Source organism: Mesoplodon mirus (genome assembly GCF_964341445.2).
Source record: "Mesoplodon mirus genome assembly, chromosome: X".
NCBI classification, from domain to species: domain Eukaryota; kingdom Metazoa; phylum Chordata; class Mammalia; order Artiodactyla; family Ziphiidae; genus Mesoplodon; species Mesoplodon mirus.
In genome coordinates this window covers 71,577,734-71,601,805 of record NC_138981.1, presented here as the reverse complement: position 1 = coordinate 71,601,805, position 24,072 = coordinate 71,577,734, and the positions used below count along the sequence as shown (strand labels likewise).

Genomic DNA, 24,072 nt, shown 5'->3' with positions numbered 1-24,072 from the left:
AAATTCATATTCTTTGATGTGCTCAATTTTAACCAGTGCAAAATCTAGAGGTAATTTTTTGTCTGTCTGTTACAGATATTTTCCAAATGTTTTACAATGAGCATGTATTCTTAATAAAATAAAATACAGCAAATATTATAAAAATATTAATCTGTTAATTGATGAATGTCTTAAGTTTTCATTTCAGAAAATATCCCCACATGTTAGTTTTGTTCTCCTTGCCTTAAGTGCTTCCTCACCCCACTCCCCACATCCTGCCTTTTCTTTTTCTTTCTTTTTGCTTGTTTGCATTTTACAGGGGTAAAAATAAAAAGCTTGTGAACTTAAAAGGGACAGGGAAAAGATGGGCTCTGAGGTATAGGGAGATTCCAACAAATTTTTCTGCTTGCTATAGATGAAATTATATAAATGTCTTTCTCAATTGTCAATATTCATTTAGATGAAAACAAGCTGGGGTCAGAATTCCAAATGCTGTATTAGTGTATTGTAGTAATTGGAGTTTAAGTGCATAAACATATCCATGTTTTTAGACCTATGGGAGGTGTCTTATACATTATACTAAATTACAAACATTTTGGTAGATCAGACCATGAACACACATTTTGAATTCTTAGAATTTGGTAGGTATTGGCTTACAAAATTTACCACCTAGACTAGATCTCTAATAAAAGATCTGTATGATAAGACTAAAATTATATTTTAGAAAATTTCTGATAATATCTGGAAATGATAAAAACCTGAAATTTAAATAATATGTACACTTTTATTAAATATAAACAAGGTTGCAATGTTTATCATTTAGACTTTTTTCTTAAACTGGATTATATTTCTACCTTGTGGCAAAGAGTTATTATTGATGATTTTGTTTAAATATTGCAAAAACTAGTTTTTCCCTGATAATATACCAGTTATAGTGTGAAGATAATTTGCATGGCTGATGGAGACAGTCTTATTCTGTTTCTAAGATGGAACAAGTTGTGTTAATAAGTAACTGTGAGCAAGAATATGCATTTTCGTGTGTCCCCTTAAAATCACCATTGTATAATGTTAAAAATCATTAAAAATTAAAAACAAACTAACACCTAAATCACCTTCAAGTGATGGAAAGTTCATGAGCCAAAGTACAAAAGAAACTTGTTAACAATTCTTGATCACTAAACTATAATTTCTAACTTTACCCCTTTATGGCATCAGCCAGAAATCTAACACATCTCCTCCTCGTATAAAGCAAAAAAGCAACGTAATTCATCCCCACAATAAATTATGAAAGTGATTTGATTTTGTAAAGCAAACAGCAAAATTCCTTCACCTCTTTTCTGGCATTTCAGAAAAACCAAAATGGGAACTGGGTTTTCCTTATTTTGTCTGGAGTTTCAGTTGTGTGACAAATCGAGTTACCTAACTTCTCTGAATCTCAGTTCCTTTACTTGAAAAATGAGCATAATAATATAATCTACCTCACTGGATTATTGTGAGCATTAAGTGAGCTAATATAAGTAAATTGTTCCTTAGAACCATGCCTAACACCACATTAAGCATTCATAAAATTTTAGCTCTCATTGTTATTACAGGTTGATCAAGATCAGGAATGTATCTACATCTAATTTTTGTTGGGTTTGGCATAGTTCTGTGATGTGACTTGATTTGTCTGTCATGTAAAGAAGGTGAGCTCTCTAGTTTTCATTTATAGCTAGTATAGGCAAAATGGTGATTGTACTCTTTAGTTCTATTGAACCTTCCATCTATGGGATGGGCCTTGGACTCTCCCCATTCTGGCATGTATTAGATTTTGGAAAATTAATCTTTCTAAGTTCCAGTTTCTTTATTGATAAAAATAGGGAACAAAAGGGCTTCCCTGGTGGCGCAGTGGGCGAGAGTCCGCCTGCCAATGCAGGGGAAAAGGGTTCGTTCCCTGGTCCGGGAAGATCCCACATGCTGCAGAGCGGCTGGGCCCATGAGCCATGGCTGCTGAGCCTGCACGTTCGGAGCCTGTGCTCCGCAACGGGAGAGGCCACAACAGTGAGAGGCCTGTGTACTGCAAAAAAAAAAAAAAAAATGGGGAAAAAGAGTATATATCTCACAGGGTTGCTTTGATGATTAAATAAGTTATGCATACCTAAAGATCTTTTCACAAAGTGTGAGAATTCACAGCTTCAACCAGTGTTTTCTGGTATGCTTAGAAAATAAAAGACACTCCGTCTACAACAATATTAGCACCAGTTATGTAATATACATTGTTGAGGAAGTGAGCCAACAGATAAAAAGATGGGAGGAGGAATTATGTGAGGGGAGATGGGGTGACTGGACAATATACCTGATCTTACAGATATGGGGGGTGGAGAATAAGCATAGCATGTGTAATGGGCAGGATAGTGTGATGGTAAAAACCCTAGAATTGGAATCAGATAGATGTGGGTCTGAATTCAGGCTCTTTGCCAACTGTTCAGGTCTTGGTTAGGATGCCAAATATTATGAATCAGTTTCCTTAGAATTGGGGATAATAGGGTTGCTGTGGGATTGAATGACAAAATGCAAAGTGCCTCCCACTGAACCTAGGTCATAAAATAACTCAATAAATAGTAGCCATAGTTATTCTTAATTATTTGTAAAGAAATATTTTCTTCATTAGGGACTTGAGCACCTCAGTAGGAGAACCATTTTAAGCATTCTACTTTCTATGGTGTGGGGAAAAGGTAATAAGTGGAAGTCAGAATAGAAATAGGAAGTGAATTATTTCAGGGCTGGATCATGGGGAAAACAGAACGGGTTAGGGCAAATATTCTTACATTTGTTGGTTAAAACAGTGGACACTCTTAGGGGGAGTGTCAAGCATATGCTCTGAGATTCCTCCCAGTTTTTTGCTTCAGCCTCTTAAGCTCTTGGGAGGAGGAAATAAAGCTCTTAGGAGGAGGAAATAAAGTGGTGTAGCGGCCCCTGCCTCGCCCCTCCCCCACCACGTGGGGGAGCACTTACACACATAAGTAAGGGCACTGTGACTTCATCACTGTGACACAGTGATGGTGCAAAGTGGTGAAGCAGTAATACTCTCCTAGGGTCATTTTCTTCTTCCCCTCACTACCAGCTTGTTGGCAGGGAAAGGCCAGATGACAACCTGAAACCCAGCCAAGCCTACAGCTTTGATAGCTGGTGAGGTCAACTCCAGCAAATTGGAGGCATCAATAATCTTCTTTAGGTAGCACTTCTTTATTTTTCCCATTCTCATCTTGATAGAAGGGTATCTCAAAAAATGAATCAAGTTGAGAAAAAATAGAAACATCCTACAGCCTCCCATCACAGAACTGTAGTTAAGGGCTCCTGTTACATGAAGGCACATAGTCATTGGCCAACCCATCATCTGCCAACCCATCATCCACCAACTCGTTCTAAACCAAATAGCCCTCAGCCAACCAGACACGAATCAACTGGGTATGAATCAATCAAGCTTAACAGACATGAACAAGCCAGGCACGATCTTACTTGGTATGAACCAACTGGACATGAACCAACCAAGTGCAAGCCAACCTGACACTAACCAACTGGGTCAACCAGGCACGAGGCAACTAGGGCTGTGCCAAATAAGCATGAGGCAACCTGGCACATGCATGCAGGCCTGAGTCAACTAGGCATGAGGCAAACAGTCGTGAGCCAATCAAGCACGACCCAATCAGGCACAAGTCAGCCAGGCCTGAGCCAATCAGGCATGAGTCAACTGCAACCAGACCCAAGCCAATCCAGCATGAGTGAACCAGATATGAGGCAACCATGCCCAAGCCAATCCAGCACGAATCAACAAGGCATGAAGCAACCACGCCCGAGCCAATCAATCATGAGTCAGCCAGGCATGAGGCAACCATGCCTGAGCCAATCCAGCACAAGTCAACCAGGCCTGAGCCAATCAGGCACAAGCCAAACAGGCGTGAGCCAAACAGGCAGGAGACAATCAAGCGAAAATTCTTTCCAAGTAAGACCTGCGGAGGCTTGAGATTGTCTATGTTTTCCCCTAAGAGTTTTATAGTGTCTGGCCTTTAATCCATTTTGAGTTTATTTTTATGTATGGTGTTAGGGAGTGTTCTAATTTCATTCTTTTACATGTACCTGTTCAATTTTCACAGCACCACTTATAGAAGAGGCTGTCTTTTCTCCACTGTATATTTTTGCCTTCTTTGTCATAGATTAGGTGACCATAGGTACGTGGGTTTATCTCTGGGCTTTCTGTCCTGTTCCATTGATCTATATTTCTGTTTTAGTGCCAGTACCATACTGTCTTGATTCCTGTAGCTTTGTAGTATAGTCTGAAGTCAGGGAGCCTGATTCCTCCAGCTCCGTTTTTCTTTCTCAAGATGGCTTTGGCTATTCGGGGTCTTTTGTGTTTCCATACAAATTTTAAAATGTTTTGTTCTGGTTCTGTGAAAAATGCCTTTGGTAATTTGATAGGGATTGCATTGAATCTATTGATTGCTTTGGGTAGTATAATCATTTTCACAAAATTGATTCTTCCAATCCAAGAACATGGTATATTTCTCCATCTGTTTGTGTCATCTTTGATTTCTTTCATCAGTATCATAATTTTCTGAGTATAGGTCTTTTGCCTCCTTAGGTAGCCCTAGGTATTTTATTCTTTTTGTTGCAATGGTAAATTAGAATGTTTCCTTAATTTCTCTTTCCAATCTTTCATTGTTAGTGTATAGGAATGCAAGAGATTTCTGTATATTAATTTTGCATCCTGTGACTTTACTGAATTCATTGATTAGCTCTAGTAGTTTTCTAGTAGCATCTTTAGAATTTTCTATGTATAGTATCGTGTCATCTGCAAAGAGTGACAGTTTTAGTTCTTCTTTTCCAATTTGGATTCATTGTATTTCTTTTTCTTCTCTGATTGCCGTGACTAGGACTTCCTAAACTGTGTTGAATAATAGTGGTGAGAGTGGACATCCTTGTCTTGTTCCTGATCTTAGAGGAAATACTTTCAGTTTTTCATCATTGAGGATGATGTTTGCTGTGGGTTTGCCGTATACCATATATGGGCTTTATTACTTTGAGGTAGGTTCCATCTATGCCCACTTTCTGGAGAGTTTTTTTTTTTTTAATAAATGGGTGTTGAATTTTGTCAAAAGCTTTTTCTGCATCTATTGAGATGATCATATGGTTTTTATTCTTCAATTTTTTAATATGGCATATCACATTGATTGATTTGCATATATCGAAGAATCCTTGCATCCCTGGGATAAACCCCACTTGTTCAAGGTGTATGATCCCATTAATGTGTTGCTGGATTCTGATTACTAGTATTTTGTCGAGGATTTTTGTGTCTATGTTCATCAGTGATATTGGCCTCTAATTTTCTTTCTTTGTGACATCTTTGTCTGGTTTTGGTATCAGGGTGATGGTGGCCTTGTAGAATGATTTTGGGAGTGTTCCTCCCTCTGTTAAATTTTAGAAGTGTTTGAGAAGGATGAGTATTAGCGATTCTCTTAATGTTTGATAGAATTTGCCTGTGAAGCCATCTGGTCCTGGACTTTTGTTTGCTGGAAGATATTTAATCACAATTTCAATTTCAGTATTTGTGATTAGTCTGTTCATCATATTTTCTGTTCCTTCCTGGTTCAGTCTTGGAAGGTTGTACTTTTCTAAGAATTTGTCCATTTCTTCCAGGTTGTCCATTTTATTGGCATATAGTTGCTTGTAGTAGTCTCATGATCCTTTTTATTTCTGTGGTGTCCATTGTAAATTCTTCTTTTTCATTTCTAATTTCATTGATTGGAGTCCTTTCCATTTTTTCTTGATGAATCTGGCTAAAGGTTTATCAATTTTGTTTATCCTCTCAGAGAACCAGCTTTTAGTTTTATTGATCTTTGCTATTGTTTTCTTCACTTCTATTTCATTTATTTCTACTGTGATCTTTATGATTTCTTTCCTACTACTAACTTCAAATATTTTTGTTGTTGTTGTTGTTTTTCTTCTTCCTCTAGTTGCTTTAGGTGTAATATTCAGTTGTTTATTTGACATTTTTCTTTTTTCTTGAGGTAGGATTGTATTTCAATAAACTTCCTTCTTAGAACTGCTTTTGCTGCATCTCATAGGTTTTGGGCCATCGTGTGTTTTTATCCTTTTTTTTTTCTGGGTATGTTTTGATTTCTTCTTTGATTTCTTCAGTGATCTCTTGGTTTTTTGGTAGCGTATTGTTTAGCCTCCATATATTTGTATTTTTTACAGTTTTTGTTTTTCCTGTAATTGATTTCTAATCTCATAACACTGTGGTCAGATAAAATTCTTGAAACGATTTCAATTTTCTTAAATTTACAGAGGTTTGATTGCTGACCCTAGATGTGATCTATCCTGGAGAATGTTCCATGAGCACTTGAGAAGAAAGTGTATTCTGCCACTTTTGGGTGGAATGTCTTAAAATTATCAATTAAGTCTATTTGGTGTATTGTGTCATTTAAAGCTTGTGTTTCCTTTTTTATTTTCTGTCCGGATGATCTGTTAATCGGTGTAAGTGGGGTGTTAATGTCTCCCACTATTATTGTGTTACTGTCGATTTCCTGTTTTATGGCTGCTAGCATTTGCTTTATGTATTGCGGTGCTCCTATGTTGGTTGCATAAATATTTACAATTATCTTCCTCTTGAGTTGATCCCTTGATCATTATGTAGTGCCCTTCCTTGTCTCTTGTAATAGTCTTTATTTTAAAGTCTATTTTGTCTGATATGAGTATTGCTACTCCAGCTTTCTTTTGATTCCCATTTGCTTGGATTATCTTATTCCATCCCCTCACTTTCAGTCTGTGTGTCCCTAGGTCTGAAGTTGGTCTCTTGGAGACAGCATATATATGGGTATTGTTTTTGGATCCATTCAGCAAGTCTGTGTCTTTTGGTTGGAGTATTTAATCCATTTACATTTAAGGTAATTATCGATATGTATGTTCCTATTACCATTTTCTTAATTGTCGTGGTTTTTTTCTTGTAGGCCTTTTCATTCTCTTGTGTTTCCTGTCTAGAGAAGTTCCTTTAGCATTTGTTGTAAAGCTGGATTGGTGGTGCTCAATTGTCTTAGGTTTTGCTTGTCCGTAAAGCTTTTGATTTCTCCTTCAAATCTGAATGAGAGTGTTGCTGGGTAGAGTATTCTTGGTTTTAGGTCTTTCCCTTTTGTCAATTTGAATATATCACATGTCACTCCCTTCTGGCCTGCAGAGTTTCTGCTGAGAAATCACCTGATGACCGTATTAGAGTTTTTTTGTACATTACTTGTTGCTATTCCCTTGTTGCTTTCAATATTTTTTCTTTAATTTTTGTCAATTTGATTACTATGTGTCTCGGTGTGTTCCTCCTTAGGTTTATCCTGCCTGGGACTCTCTGCCCTTCCTGGACTTGGGTGACTGTTTCCTTTCCCATGTTAGGGAAGTTTTCAGCTATTATCTCTTCAAGTACTTTCTCAGGTTCTTTCTCTTCTCCCTCTGTTACCCCTATAATGCGAATGTTGGTTGTTTAATGTTGTCCCAGAGGTCTCTTAGACTGTACTCATTACCTTTCATTATTTTTTCTTTATTCTGCTCCTCAGCAGTTATTTCCACCATTCTATCTTCCAGCTTACTTATTGGTTCTTCTGCCTTAGTTATTCTGCTGTTGATTACTTCTAGTGTATTTTTCATTTCAGTTATTGTGTTGTTCATCACTCATTGTTTGTTCTTTAGTTCTTCTAGGTCCTTGTTAAACATTTCTTGTGTCTTCCTGATCCATGCTTCCATTCTATTTCTGAGATCTTGGAACATCTTTACTGTCATTACTCTGAATTATTTTTCAGGTAGATTGCCCATTTCCTCTTTGTTTATTTGGCCTTGTGGGATTTACCTTGCTCCTTTGTCTGCAACATATTTCTCTGTTATTTAATTTTGTCTAACCTATTGTGTTTGTGGTCTCCTTCTGCAGGCTGTAGGGTCATAGTTCCTCTTGCTTCTGTTGTCTGCCCCCTGGTGAGTGAGGTTGCTCCAGGGGCGTGTGTAGGCTTCCTGGTGAGAGGGACTGTTACCTGCACTCTGGTGGGTGGAGCTGAGTGTTTTCCCTCTGAAGGGCAGGGCCGTGTCAGGTGGTGTGTTTTGGAGAGTCTGTGAGCTTAGTATGACTTTAGGCAGCCTGTCTGCTGATGGCTGGGGCTGTGTTCCTGTCTTGCTGGTTGTTTGGCATGAGTTGTCTTGTGTTGGAACCTGCAGGCAGTTGTGTGGGGTTGGGTCTTGGTGTTAATATGGACTTCTCCAGGAGCCTGCATGCTGAATAATATTCCCTGGGGCCAGGAATTCTCTGGTAGTCCAGTGTCCTGGACTTGGCTCTCCACTCCAGAGGCTCAGACCCAACCACTGACCAAGGAACCAAGAGCCTGCAAGCTGCACAGTGTGGCCAGAGAAAAAGGAAAGAAAAGAAAAGAAAACCAACCAACAAACAAAACCCAAGACGAATAGCAAAAACAACAGCAAACAAACAGAAGCAATAACAATCCTACACACACACACACGCACACACACACGCACAGAAAAAATAAAATAAAATAAAATAAAACCCCTAAGAGAACAAACATACAAAAGAATTAAAAAATGAGAATAGTCAATAAGGACTAAATGAACAAGAACAAAAAATGAAAAAGGAAACAAAAACAGAAAGCAAACTAAAAAAAAAATGCAAACACAGGAGCTTCCCTGGTGGCACAGTGGTTGAGAGCCCGCCTACTGATGCAGGGGACATGGGTTTGTGCCCCGGTCTGGGAAGATCTCACATGTTGCAGAGCAGCTGGGCCCATGAGCCATGGCCGCTGAGCCTGTGCATCTGGAGCCTGTGCTCCACAACGGGAGAGGCCACAACAGTGAGAGGCCTACGCACTGCAAAAAAAAAATAATAATAATAAATAAAAAACACAAAACAAATACATAAAAATGATCCAAATATATAAAAAACAAAGAAAAAAATGAAAAATAAACACAAAACAACACAAAAATAAAGTAAAAATAGAAAAATAAAAAAATATATTAAAATTTTTTATAGAATAAATAATAAAAAATAATAAATAATAAAAACCACAACTGAATAAAATGAAAGAAACAAATAAAAGAATAATAATAATATTTTCCTAGGCTCTCTGCTGTCAGTGTTCTTACTCCCACAGTGAGCTAGAGCCAACCACTGCCTCCCCAGGAGGTCCTCCAGTACCTCTATTTAGTTCTCTGGACCCGCTGTGGGCACTGTGGGGGCAGCTCAGACTCTGGGCTGGCCCAACTCCTGTGTGTACTTTCCCCCAAAGTCCACTGCTGCTAAAGCTAGAACAGACTCAGTTGTGAGAGCACTTTTTGTCCATTCACATACTCCACAGATGCAGGGTTTACCAAGCTGATCTCGGGGATTTATTCCTCATCTCTTGAAGCTGCATGGAGAGATTTCCATTCCTCTCCCTTAGTCGCACCATCCCTGGTTTTGACCCCACTTCTTTGGTTTTGGCCCCACCTCTGTGTGTGCACCACCCTCAGGTGCCTGTTTCTTTCCCCGGTAAGAGGGAGTGAAAGCAGCGGCTGATTGGGGGCACACTTACTCACTTAGGCTGGGGAAGGGCATGGCGGCAACAACTGGGGTGTGCGTGAATTGCCTGCAGATTCACAGACAGTTGCAACAGACTGGGGTGTGCTCGCTCTTGTGGGAGTGCCTCCCAGTGTCTGCTGAGGCAGGGGCTGGCATGTGGAGGCAGTGGTGGCCCTAACCCCTTGCACGCCACTCAACAATGGAGGCTTGTTTCCTAGGTAGACCATGCTTCCTCTAGGGGCATTCCACCTGTGGAGCCCCTCATTCCCATCCCCTTTGTTATATATGCACAGCCAACATTGGTCCTGTCCCTGGATCTGCTTTCTTAACCCCATGCTTTAGCACTCAGCTCTCATCAGCTTTGGTGGATTCCCATTTCAGGCAGGGGTGCCCAGGGCTGATTCCCAAGGAGGCTTTGGGATGGGTGGTGTTCAGGTCCCCAGAGGCTATGTGGGTGGAGGAGGCCTTGGCTTGAGGAGCGGGCAAGGCTGCTCAGATGGGTGACCCTCCCAGTGGCTGTGGAGGCTGAAAAAGCCAGCAGGTGGGAAAAAGGGTTGTAATTGTGGCTCCGCCCCTTGCACACTACTCAGCAATGATGCCTTCCTTCTATGGTGTCCCGGGCTTTATCTGCAGACTTTCCTGGCTGTGGAGCTCCTTACTCCTGTCCATTCAGGCTGTCTTTTCACAGCCAACAGCTGTCCCGTCCCTGAGTCCACACTCCAAACCTCACTTTCCAACACCCAGCCCCCCTTCGCAACAGGTGACTTATGACTCAGGCTGGAATGTGAAGAGCTGCTGTGTAGGCCATGTGTGCAGTTCTTACTTTGTCCTGCCTTCCACAGACCATCCACTGCACTCTCCTTTCATTCCCTGAATGTCCTTTTCTGTCCCACCTGCTTTCCCCACCGTGAGGGAGTTTATCTGAGTGTGGGGACCTCCCCTCACTTTCAGCTTCCCACCAGGGTTGCCGGTCCCTGTTTTGATTCCTCTTTCCTTTTTTTCTTCTTTCTTTCACCCTACCCTGTTTTGAGGGGATTTTCTTGTCCTTTTAGGTGTCCAAAGTCTTCTGCTAATGTTCAGCACGTGCTCTATGAGAACTGCTCCATTTGTAGATGTATTCTTGATGTACTAGTGAGGAACAATGAATTTCATGTCCTCCTATTGTGCCATCTTGACTTCTCCTCAATTTTAACTTTAAAAGAGGATCTTTGATAACAGGAATGCTTAACTCAAATGAATGACCTGTCAGTGATAGAATTTCAGGTATTAATGGCTAAGATTTTAGGGTAGGGCCTCTTGTTTTGAAGACCACACCTACATGTAGAAGCTAATGATTGACTGCCCAGAAAACAATATTTATCCACAACAAATTTTCTGTATAATTTCAGACTGTTCTTTGACTACTGAAGCCCATCCACAGATAGCCTCCCAGAAGTCCAAGGAGCAGGGTTAAAAATTTCTGATTTAAAATTCATTTTAATGATTTTCCTGGAAATCATCCCAGTGCAGTAAAGGTGACAAACTATTAGACATACTTCAGCTACTGTGCTGAAGTTCTGTGGCACTCAAGGCAATCATGTATGTAATGCACAACCTAAACAATTCCATATAAAAGCAGTAGCATAGATTTTTTAAGAGTAAATATGTGGCTGGAACAAGGCACAGGTTATAGGTAAGGAAAACTTGTAAAAGAGTTTTGTAATGGAACTGTTTCCATATATATATATATATATATATATATATATATATATATATATATATATATATATATAATTTAAATTAGGCCAGGTTTCTGTTCCCTTTGATCGGAGCATGTATTTTTTTTTTTTTTTTTTTTTTTTGTGGTACGCGGGCCTCTCACTGTTGTGGCCTCTCCCGTTGTGGAGCACAGGTTCCAGACACGCAGGCTCAGCAGCCATGGCTCACGGGCCCAGCCACTCCATGGCATGTGGGATTCTCCCGGACTGGGCATGAACCCGTGTCCCCTGCATCAGCAGGCGGATTCTCAACCACTGTGCCACCAGGGAAGCCCCCAGAGCATGAATTTAAATGGACAAAATAAAATACCAGAAGTTTTCTAGTGAAATCTATCTGGTGAAATGACGCTAGGCCTGATTACAGATCTGTAAGAACTGGGTTATCTATCTTCCCATGCCTTCCATTCTATTCTATCCCCAGAAGTTCCCGCATCATTTCTCTAACTGGCATTAATCCTCACGACTAGGTCATCCATCAAAATACTATGCTGAACATGTTAATTATTCTAGAAGCACATTTTTCCAGGTAGAAAATAATTTTAAAGGTTTATTTTTTCTTAGCTTAGTATCTGACACCCAGTTGGCAATTAATAAATTTATTATTGAATGACAGTGAATCTTTCTATCCAGAAAACTTAACTTCCTTATCTTTCCAAACAGTGCCCATTTTTATCACCAAGGGAAAAATACATCACTAGATTCTCCGACTTCAGTGAACCTGTATCTGTGAAGTTCCTAACCACATTTACTTTTGAATTTGCCTCATGTACCTGAATATACACTAGATGTTTCTTGGAAACAATTCTAATGAACATTCAGTGTAGAAAAATAATAAAAAAGCTAAATTACTCTGCATCACAGACATGAATATAATGATTAATCAGCTTTGGGATGTTATTCTCTGATACATACATGTCCATTCACCCTAACTCCTGTTCATTGATAAGTTTTCAAAGCATTCTCTCTTTTCTTTGCAAGGGATTTACTAGAGTTTGCCATCTACAAACTGTTTCCATCTACATATATATGTATAATATATATATATATACATATATATATATTACACATGTATATATATATATATATATAACTCATATATATAAATACTCATTCCTTAACTGAGTATTTGCAGGTTTTACTTACTGTCCTGCCACTAAAATTCTTCCAACCATCCTTTGTATGAATCTGTTTTATCCTATTCTTAATCACCACACCACAGCATTATTTGGGGATCTAGTCACTTTATGGCTAGGCAGCTATAACTTTTTGCTTACCAGACTTTCCATTTAAAGCCTTTTATTATAGTGGTTCTCAAACTGTGGCTTTTGGACCATTGGTGATCCATAAGAAGGACTGTGTACTATTAATATGTGATTTTTGTTCTTTATGCAAACATTGAGTGCATACTAAGGGAAGGCCATGTGCTAAGTACTATAAAGGATATCAGATTATTAAATTATAGTCCCTGCCCTCAAAGAGCTTACAGTGTCTTAGGGAAGGTGCTCAAAACAGCAGCCAAGATGCTCAAATTCCACTGGGCTCTGGTTGTACTGAGAATAAAATCCAAATTTCTTAGCAATGCTGTACATTATTTGACCCTTGCTGTCTTCCTTATATATTTTATATATTTTTTCCATTATAAATTTAATGCAATTCCAGTCAAAATCTCCAAATTTTCACGTGGAAGAATAAACATGTGACTGTTTCTAGAAAAATTCCAAAAAGAAGAGTGATGAGGGGAGATGATCCCTATCAGATATTATAAAACTGTAAGTAATTAAAATACTATGGTAATCTATTACCATAGATGCAGAGATAGATCATTGGAACAGAATGGAGAGTCCAGAAATTCTGTTAAGTATATATGAGAGTGTAGTACATGATAAAATGGACACTTCAAGTCAGTTAATAAAAGATGGGTTATTAAATAAACAGTGTTGGAATAACTGGGAGAAAAAGATAAAGGTGAAATTCCACCTTCTTACATACACACACACAAACAAAACCAAATTAATCAAGTTAATATAAGGAATTTAAAACAGATTGGTGGTTGTTAGAGGGTTGTTAGAGGTAGGGGTGGGGGAAATGGGTGAAGGTAGTTAACAGGTAAAGGTTTCCAGGTATAAGATAAATAAGCTCTGGGGATGTAATGTACAGTATGGTGACTATAGTTAACAAAACCATAGTGTATATTTGAAAGTTATTAAGAGAGTAGATCTTAAAAGTTCTCATCACAAGAAATAAATAGCAACTATGTGAGATCATTGATGTTAAGTAACCTTATCGTAGTAATCATTTCACAATATATACATACATCCAATCATTACATTGCCCACCTTGGACTAATACAATGTTATATGTCAGTTATATCTTAATAAAACTGGAAAAAAATTAAGAAGGGAACAAAAGTGACTATTTTTATAATCCCAAAGTGGGGATTGCCCTTCCAAGCTTGAGATCCAAACTATGAAGAATTCACTTGAATGTGTAGAATTATTTTAAAAAGCCAAATAAACAAAGTCTAAAGTTAAATTGGGAAGAACACCTCACAAGCAAACACAACAGACTTCTCTATAAAGTCTATGAGCTTTTTAATACATAGACTTTGTGATATCTACCTTGAATGCTCAGAAAAACTTGGCTTTACTTCCTGATTTCTGGTTGTATTCAAGGCTAGTTACCTAGACAGCTGACCTTCACAGGAATGATGTATCGACATAGTTAATCTTCTCTCTATATATTCCCTTGTTGCATATGTTGTTTTGGTTTTTAAGTTTCTATATGACTGGAGTTAAGTCTGACTCACTTTTAATACTACCCAGGACATTGTATGCTAATAAATACTCAATAGAAGCTTCATGCTTATCATCTTTAGAATTTGTTACTAGGAATTCTCTGGCGGTCCACTGGTTAGGACTTGGCACTTTCACTGCCGTGGCCCAGGTTCAATCTCTGGTCAGGGAACTAAGATCTCACAAGGCGCTCAGTACAGCCAAAAAAAAATAATAATAATAATAATAATTTAAAAAGTAATTTAAAAAATGTGTTACTAAACCAAAATCTGAAAGTTTTCTCTACTTTGACAGGAATTGGCTGCCTGTGAAAACATGCTAGGTGCAATGAAGTTAACAGCAAAGGGTAAGATGTTTTATGGTATTTTCAGAGCTAGAAAAAGAAGCATGGCATAATGTATGCACAAAGCACTACTTGTACCTAGATATGTGGACACTGCTGTCCTTGGTACACAAAGAAGTTGTCATTAATAGTATTTAGATATACAGGGCAAAAGTTTGTATAAAAAGCTATTGTTGGGCCTCCCTGGTGGCACAGTGGTTGAGAGTCCGCCTGCCGATGCAGGGGATACGGGTTCGTGTCCCGGTCTGGGAGGATCCCATATGCCGCGGAGTGGCTGGGCCCGTGAGCCATGGCCGCTAAGCCTGTGCGTCCGGAGCCTGTGCTCCGCAACGGGAGAGGCCACAACAGTGAGAGGCCCGTGTACAGCAAAAAAAAAAAAAAAAAAAAAAAAAAAAAGCTATTGTTTAATAGCTTTGTCAGTGCACCACTATTTTATATTTTCCTCATTTTTAAAGTATGAAATTGAAGACAGTGTGGTACTGGCACAAAAACAGAAAGATAGATCAATGGAACAGGATAGAAAGCCCAGAGATAAGCCCATGCACATACGGTCAACTTATCTTTGATAAAGGAGGCAGGAATGTACAGTGGAGAAAGGACAGCCTCTTCAATAAGTGGTGCTGGGAAAACTGGACAGGGACATGTAAAAGTATGAGATTAGATCATTCCCTAACACCATACACAAAAATAAGCTCAAACTGGATTAAAGGCCTAAATGTAAGGCCAGACACTATCAAACTCTTAGAGGAAAACATAGGCAGAACACTCTATGACATAAATCACAGCAAGATCCTTTTGGACGCACCTCCTAGAGAAATGGAAATAAAAACAAAGATAAACAAATGGGACCTAATGAAACTTCAAAGCTTTTGCACAGCAAAGGAAACCATAAACAAGACCAAAAGACAACCCTCAGAATGGGAGAAAATATTTGCAAATGAAGCAACTGACAAAGGATTAATCTCCAAAATTTATAAACAGCTCATGCAGCTCAATAGCAAAAAAAAACCAAACAACCCAATCCAAAAATGGGCAGAAGACTTAAATAGGTATTTCTCCAAAGAAGATATACAGACTGCCAACAAACACATGAAAGAATGCTCAACATCATTAATCATTAGAGAAATGCTAATCAAAACTACAGTGAGATATCATCTCACACCAGTCAGAATGGCCATCATCAAGAAATCTAGAAACAATAAATGCTGGAGAGGGTGTGGAGAAAAGGGAACACTCTTGCACTGCTGGTGGGAATGTGAATTGGTACAGCCACTATGGAGAACAGTATGGAGGTTCCTTAAGAAACTAAAAATAGAATTACCATATGACCCAGCAATCCCACTACTAGGTATATACCCTGAGAAAACCATAATTCAAAAAGAGACATGTACCAAAATGTTCATTGCAGCTCTATTCACAATAGCCCGGAGCTGGAAACAACCTAAGTGTCCATCATCGGATGAATGGATAAAGAAGATGTGGCACATATATACAATGGAATATTACTCAGCCATAAAAGGAAACGAAACTGAGCTATTTGTAACGAGGTGGATAGACCTAGAGTCTGTCATACAGAGTGAAGTAAGTCAGAAAGAGAAAGACAAATACTGTATGCTAACACATATATATGGAATTAAAAATATGTCATGAAGAACCTAGGGGTAAAACGGGAATAAAGACACAGACCTACTTGAGAATGGATTTGAGGATATGGGGAGGGGGAAGGGTAAACTGTGACAAAGCAAAAGAGAGGCATGGACATATATACACTACCAAACGTAAGGTAGATAGCTAGTGGGAAGCAGCCGCAGAGCACAGGGAGATCAGCTCGGTGTTTTGTGACTGCCTGGAGGGGTGGGATGGGGAGGGTGGGAGGGAGGGAAATGCATGAGGGAAGGGATGTGGGAACAGATGTATATGTATGACTGATTCACTTTGTTATAAAGCAGAAACTAATAAAAAAAAAGAAAAGATCAAACATACTCATAAAAAAATAAAGTATGAAATTGATAGTTAAGAGCTTTTACATCTTTTCAGTGTCAATAAATTTCAACTAATTTTGGAAATGTAAAATGAGAAGTGTAGTTGGTCAAAGACAATATAATTTAATGCCCAATGTTAGTAGTAGGATGAAATGGATAAAAGCAAAATGACTTAAAAGTATTTTCAAGATATTTACTACATTTTGAGAGCTAGCAGTATTAATAGCCAATGCTAGTGTTTTATGATGAATTGCAACATTTTAGGCAGGAAATGTGAACACTGAGAGAAGAGATGATTAAAGTGTACAGACAATCGCTGACTTACTTATGGTATGAATTTGAACAATTTTTCAACTTTATAAAGCAATACCCATTCAGTAGAAACTGTACCTCAAATTTTGAATTTTGTCCTTTCCCTGGGCTAGCTATATGCAATCAGATACTCTCTTATGATGCTGGGAAGCAGCAGTGAGCCACAGCTCCTAGTCAGCCATGTGATCATGAGGGTAAATAACTGATACACTTACAAACTTTCTGTACCCATACAACCATTCTGTTTTCACTTAGTATTCAATAAATTACATGAGATATTTGACACTTTATTATAAAATAGGCTTTGTGTTAGATGATTTTGCCCAACTCTAGGCTAATGCAAGTGCTCTGAGCCGGTTTAAGGTAGGTCAGGTTAAGCTATGATGTTTGATAGGTTAGGTGTATTAAATGCATTTTTGACTTTTATGACGTTTTCACCTTATGATGGGTTTATCAGGATGTGACCCTATTGTAGGTCAAGGTAAGTCAGTATAAAATTATACACTTGGAATTCTAAATGAATTTGAGGATCAGCTTTACCACTCCTGTAAAAAAGGATGTTAGAATTTTGATAGGGACGACATTGAATCTTTAGATCACTTTGGGTTCTATTGACATCTTAACAATGTTAAGTCTTATCTATGAACACGGGATATCTTTTAATTTATTTAGGTCTTTAACTTCTTTCAGCAATGTTTTATAGTTTTTAGTATGCAAGTATTTCACCTCCTTGCATAGATTCTTTCCTAGGTATTTAATTATTTTAGAGGCGATTGTAAATGGAATTGCTTTTTAAATTTACTTTTTGATTTGTGCTTTGCTGGTGTATAGAAATAAAACTGATTTTTTTGTTGTTGATCTTGTAGCCTGCAACTTTAATGAATTGATTTATTAGTGTTAGTAGCTTTATTTTGGATTCTTTGGGATTGTCAATCAGTAGGATCATGTCATCTGCAAATAGAGATAATTTTACCTCTTCCTTTCTAATTTGGATGGCTTTTATTTCTTTTTCTTGTCTAATAGCTCTATCTATAACTTCCAGTACAATGTTGAATAGCAGTGGTGAGAGTGGGCATCCTTGTCTTGTTCCTAATCTTAGGGGGAATGCTTTCAGTCACTCACCATTAAAGTTAACTTTTTAAAAAAATACATACCCATTATCATGTTGAGGAATTTCCCTCTATTCCTAGTTTTCTAAGGGCTTTCATCATAAAATGGTGTTGGATTTTGTCAATTGCCTTTTCTGCACTAATTGAGATGGTCATGTGTTTTTTTCCCCCATTTGATTGATTTCCTTATGTTGAACCATCCTTTCGTTCCTAGGATGAATCACATGGTCATAGTGAATGATCCTTTTAATATGCTGTTGAGTTCAATTTTCTATTTTGTTGAGTATTTTTGCATCTGTATTGATAAGAGATATTTATTTGCCTTTTTTCTGCTAGCTTTGAGCTTAGCTTACTCCTTTTTCTAGTTTTTAATGTGTAAGGTTAGGTCACAACTTGAGATCTTTCTGCCTTCCTCCCTCCCTTCCTTCTCTTTCTTCCCTTCTTTCTTTCTTTCCTTCCTTCCTGCCTTTTTCTTTCTTTCTTTCCTTTATTTCTCCCTTTCCTTTCCTTTCCTTCCTTCCTTTCCTCCCTCCCTCCCTTTTCCTTCCTTTCTTCCTTCCTTCTTTCCTTTCTGTCTTTCTTTCCTTCCCTCCCTCCCTTCCTTTTTTAATGTTGGAATTTACAACCATAAGTTCCCTTCTGAGCACTTCTTTCACTGCATCCCATAAGTTTTATATATTGCTTTCATTCTCATTTATCTCTAATAAATGAGTTTTCTAATTTCTCTTGTTATTTCTACTTTGAGCCAAAGTTGTTTGAGTGCATTGTTTCATTTCCACATATTTGTGAATTTCCTAGTTTCCTTCTATCAGTTTCTAGCTTCAATCCATTGTGATTAGAGAAGGTACTTTGTATGGTTTCAATCTTTCAAAATGTATTAAGACTTGCTTTTTGGCCTAACATATGGTCTATCCTAGAGAAAGTTCAAGAAAAATGTGTATTATGTTGTTGGGTGGGATGCACTGTATATTTCTGTTAGGTCCAATTGATCTATAGTTTCATTCAAATAATCTATTAACATATTTATCATTGGTCTGTTTGTTCAGTACATTATTGAAATTGATGTAATGAAGTTTCCTAATATTATTTTAGAACTGTCTCTATCTTCAATTCTGTCAATATTTGCTTCATATATTTTGGAGCTCTGATGTTTGGTGCATAAATGTTTATAAATGTTATATCTTCTTGGTAAACTGAACCTTCTATCACTATATAATATCCTTCTCTCTGATAAGAGTTTTTTACTTAAAGTCTATTTTGTCTTATATTAGTACAGTCATCCCAGCTTTCTTTTTCTTTTTTTTTTTTTTTTTTTTGCGGTACGTGGGCCTCTCACTGTTGTGGCCTCTCGTGTTGCAAAGCACAGGCTCCAAATGTGCAGGCTCAGTGGCCATGGCTCACGGGCCTAGCTGCTCCGTGGCATGTGGGATCTGCATCAGCAGGCGGACTCTCAACCACTGCACCACGAGGGAATCCCCCAGCTTTCTTTTGATTACTATTTTCATGAAATGTTTTTTTCCATCATTTCACTATCAACCTTCTTGTTTTGTTTTTTTTAAATCTAAAGTAAGTCTCTTACAGACAGCATATAGTTGGATCATTTTTAAAAGTTCATTCTGCTAATATCTCTTTTGATTAGAGCATTTAATCTATTTATATTTCAAGTAATTACTGATAAGGAGGAACTTCTGACATTTTCCTGTTTGTTTTCTATATAGTTTTTTGTCTTTCATTTCCAACATTGCTACCTTCTTTTGTATTTAGTTGATTTTTGTAGTAAAATGTTTTGATTCCCTTCTCATTTCCTTATGTGTATATTCTATAGACATTTTTATTTGTTGTTATCGTGGGGATTAAATTTAACATCTTAAAGTTATAACAAAAAATTTGAATTTATACTAGCTTGATTTCAATAGCATACAAAAACTCTTCTCTTGTACATGTCAATTCCCTTTTCATGTTATTGATTTCACAGATTACATCTTTATACATTGTGTGCCCAAGAACACACATTAATGACTAATGTTATGCACTTGTCTTTTAAATCATGTAGAAAATAAAAAGAACTACAAATTTAAAATAACACTAGTTCTTTATAATTGCCTATGTATTTACCTTTAACTAGGCACCATTACCTTTATCTTTATTTCTTCATATGGTTTTGAGTTACTACCTATTTTCCTTCCATTTTAACCTGAAGGACTCCTTTTAGCATTTTATGCAGGGCAGGTCTAGAGATAACAAACTTTTTCAGGTTCTTTGTTTGGGGGGGGCATGAGTCTGGGGATATCTTAATTTCTCCTTCATTTTTGAAGGACAGTTTTGGTGGATACAGAATTCTTGGTTGACAAGTTTCTGCACTTCTCCCCTTCTTCCCTGTCCCCAGTATTTTGAGTATATCAATCCACTGCCTTCTGGCTTCCAAGGTTTCTGATGAGAAATCAGATGATAATCCTATTGAAGATCGATTGTATGTGACAAGTTACTTCTGCCTTGCTGCTTTCAAGATTTTCTCTTTGTCTTTCAACAGTTTGATTACGTGTCTTGGTGTTGACTTTTTGTGGTTTATACCACTTGGAGTTTGTTGAACTTGGATTTGTAGATGTCTTGCATCAAATCTGGGAAGTTTTCAGTTGTTATTCAAATATTATTTTTTCCTTTCTCTCTCCTCTTCTGAGAGTCCCATAATTTGTATCTTGGTCCATTTGATGGTGTTCCACAGATACCTTAGGCTCTTTGTTTTTCTTCATCTTTTTTATTCCTCAGACTTGATAATTTCAATTGTCCTATCTTCAAGTTAACTCATTCTTTCTTCTTCTTGCTTAGAAATTCTGATTTTGAACCCCTAGAGTGCACTTCTCATTTATTATACTTTTCAGCTTCAGAGTTTTTTGATGGGGATTCATTTTTTTATAATTTCTATTTATTGGTATTCCTATTTTGTTTATACATCTTTTTCTTGTCTTTGTGCATGTCAATCTTTAGCTCTTTTAACACCTTTAAGACAGTTGTTTTAAGTCTTTGTTTAGTAAGTCTGACATCTGGGGCTCCTCAGGTATGTTTTCTGTTAATTTACTTGGTTCCTTTGAATGGGCTATACTTTCCAGTTTCTTTGTATGCACTGTGATTTTCTGTTGTTGAAAACTGGACATTTTAATCTTATAATGTGTTAACTCTTGAAATCAAATTCTCTTGCTTCCTCAGGGTTGGCTGTTTTTTTATTGTTATAGGATGCCTGTGTCAGAGATCAATCTGAGTTAAATGTTTAAAGGCATTTTAAGGTCTTTTCTAAGTCTTTGTCTTTCCCTGATCATGCATGGTGGCTTTCTGGATTCTCCTGTATACATGGTTGTTTTTGAATGTCTAACAAAACTGGTGTGGCTCCTTTAAATCTCCTGGAAGCTGTTTTAGTTGGTGGAGGTTAGAAAAATGGCGGCCAACCTCTAAGTCCTCACCTCAGCATTGAGAGTAGCAATCCACTCCAGCAACTCAGGAGTCTCAGCAGTCTCTACAGTTGCCTGCCGTGAGATGAGGAAGGACATGATGGAGTGAGGGGTGTGTGCTTGGAAGCCACCACTGGGCTGATGGCTGAATTTTGCCAAAATTAACTGCAGTTTACCAGCCAAGCTGTCCTCTGGAAGTTGTAAGTATTCAAAGAAACTTTAGTGTCCCAAAATATTAACTTCAGGCAGTTTATGCCAGTACAGTTGTTGTATAGGCGAAGAAAGGAACTCTGGTGCTGCCAACTTCATCATCTTCCTTTTCCCTACTGTAAATTTTCTAACATATTTTATGTGAATTGATATTTCAGATGTACTCAGGGGTGGCTTTGGGGACAAGCCCCTTTTCTACTGCTTGATTGCAGAAGTACACAATCATCAAAAAACATCAGGTAAAATAAACCTTCCTTTTTCAATTTAATCTAGAGTATATTTTCACTATCCTGAAAACAAAGTACAGTTTGATAGCATATAATTACTACTAAGCAGAGGAGAAGAGTGTAAGTACATAAACTGAGTCTTGTTTTTAAGAGAAAATGTATGGTAGGTACTTATGTTTGTAAATGCATTGAAAAAAAATTTAGGAAGAATATACTCCACACTGTTAAAAGATGGGTTATCTCTTAAAGGTTGTATTATAAAGGACTTAAACCTTCTACATTATACATTTCTGTATTGCTTGAAATTTTGTCCAGCAAGCTTTTATTACTTTAATAGTTATTTTGGAGGAAAGAACATTACAAGATTCAAAGCATTAACCTCTTTATACCCTCTCTTTCCTCTTCCTAGGCAAAGTGACTGTTGGATTTGCCATGTACCACTTTACATACGACCCATGGATTGGCAAGTTACTTTACCTAGAGGACTTTTTTGTCATACAAGCTTACCAAGGTCAAGTAACACTTATAGTATTACTTATACTTTAAAAATTAAAATGGAATATTTTAATTTAAGGAGAGTTAGTATAAATGTGTTTAAGCTAGTTTATGTAACTCATTTCTATTTCATGAGCCTGATCACTATCCTAGTTATCCTTGCATATGGTGAAGACTCAATCACAGATTAGAAAAGGATTCATTAGTTCCCATCAAGGCTTGAATAAGCCAAGTTATCAAAGCTATACTTTCACGTTTAAAATGTGCTTTTACATTTTGTGTTGGTTTGTCTAAAATTAATAAGAAATGTATTCTGTGATAAGAAGATAGTGATAGGGACACATTTCCTCTTCACTGATCTTTAAAGTAAATCAAAAATCTTTTCCATTACCTCTGGAACCACATGTCAATTAGGAAAAAGATATGAAAAACATTCACGAGTTGAATTTCAACACAAGCTATTACAAATATATAACAACCAGATACAGGGTTTAAAGTAAAGCAAATAACTTGTTAAATGGTGTTTTTCAACTTATGTTTTTTTCATTTTGCATTATCTATTTTAAAAGTCTAGGTATTGGAGCTGAAATGCTGAAGAGGCTAGGTCAGGTTTATATTACAGTTAGTATTCTTATTCTATATGCTATCCTTATCTTCATCAAATGTTATTATTAAACATGGCATAAATTAGATAATTTATCTTAACTTCTGAACATAATCTCAAAATATGCTTAATTTTTTATTCTAATTACACTGGATCTTCAAATCAGATATTCATACAGGTCATAATTGAGTTATGTTTAATTAAGAGTTGTGTTCTATATAACACACAACCACATTATATACCTTTGTGCTACAAAGCAGAAGTAAGCAAAAGGGAGATTAGAAGGCAATTTTACCCATAAAATAGGTCTACAGTATGAATAGGAGAACAGTATAAAAATATTCTTTTATATTTTGGAAATACACATGAGAATTTTAGGTAAACTTTTTCTATAGAATAAAGAAAAAAATAGTGAAGTAGATTTATAGAAAACCAATAAGTAGACTTTGCAAATGTGTTTTGGACTTCTAAAGAAAGTATTTTAAAACTTGACAGGACTTTTTTTCTTTTTACAGATTTAGAGAAGTCCAAGAGATAACTATTGTATTATTTTTTGGGAGTATTTTACACACACACACACACAGTGCCTTGCATACAGACCTTTAATAAAATAAATGTACTAATAAAGATTTTACTTTCAATAACAGTAATATCCATTTGTTTTTAAACAGATAGCCATCAGAAGCCAATGTAACTGCATGAACTTTCTGGTTGTCATTTGGAACCAGGCTTCTACTGACTACTACACTTGTCGAGGGGCTTTAGACCTTTCCTCTGAGGAGGGCAGGCATCAGTTCAGGTTTAACAGAGAAGAACTCATGGACATGGCAGGGGAAGAGTGAAAGATGACTCATCACAAATTGTCCCAATATAGGCTCCAAAATTTAAATGTCACCTGAGTCCAACAGCAGTTTGATTTTGAGTGTTGTACAATACAACAAGTGAACAAACTCTCGTTTCAGCAGATCTTTTACTCTGAAACAGATTTTACCAGTCAACTTTCCATTATCCAAACTAATATACTAATGGCTAGTAGCAGAGCTGATGATACAAAATAGCAGATAATTCAAAAGTAACTTACACTTGGCTTTAAGATATTTATTTTTTATCCACCATATCTTATTATATTTCAAATGCTTATATTTTTACACTGTAACACACCTGAAATTGGGAAAGTATTATCATCAACTGGCAGAACACTTTTTTTTTTTTCTTGCGGTATGTGGGACTCTCACCGCTGTG

At 37.2% G+C, this 24,072-nt stretch overlaps 1 protein-coding gene across 1 annotated transcript; it reads left to right on the top strand.

The window, feature by feature from the left end:
• Positions 1 to 3,625: 3,625 nt before the first annotated feature.
• SATL1 (spermidine/spermine N1-acetyl transferase like 1) lies at positions 3,626 to 23,672 on the top strand (the record flags this gene model as incomplete). Its single annotated transcript, XM_082609283.1, is given in 7 exon segments — positions 3,626 to 3,961; positions 14,400 to 14,451; positions 21,663 to 21,743; positions 22,141 to 22,242; positions 22,245 to 22,247; positions 22,801 to 22,835; positions 23,502 to 23,672. Coding segments are annotated over 7 exon segments (780 nt in total).
• Positions 23,673 to 24,072: the final 400 nt, after the last annotated feature.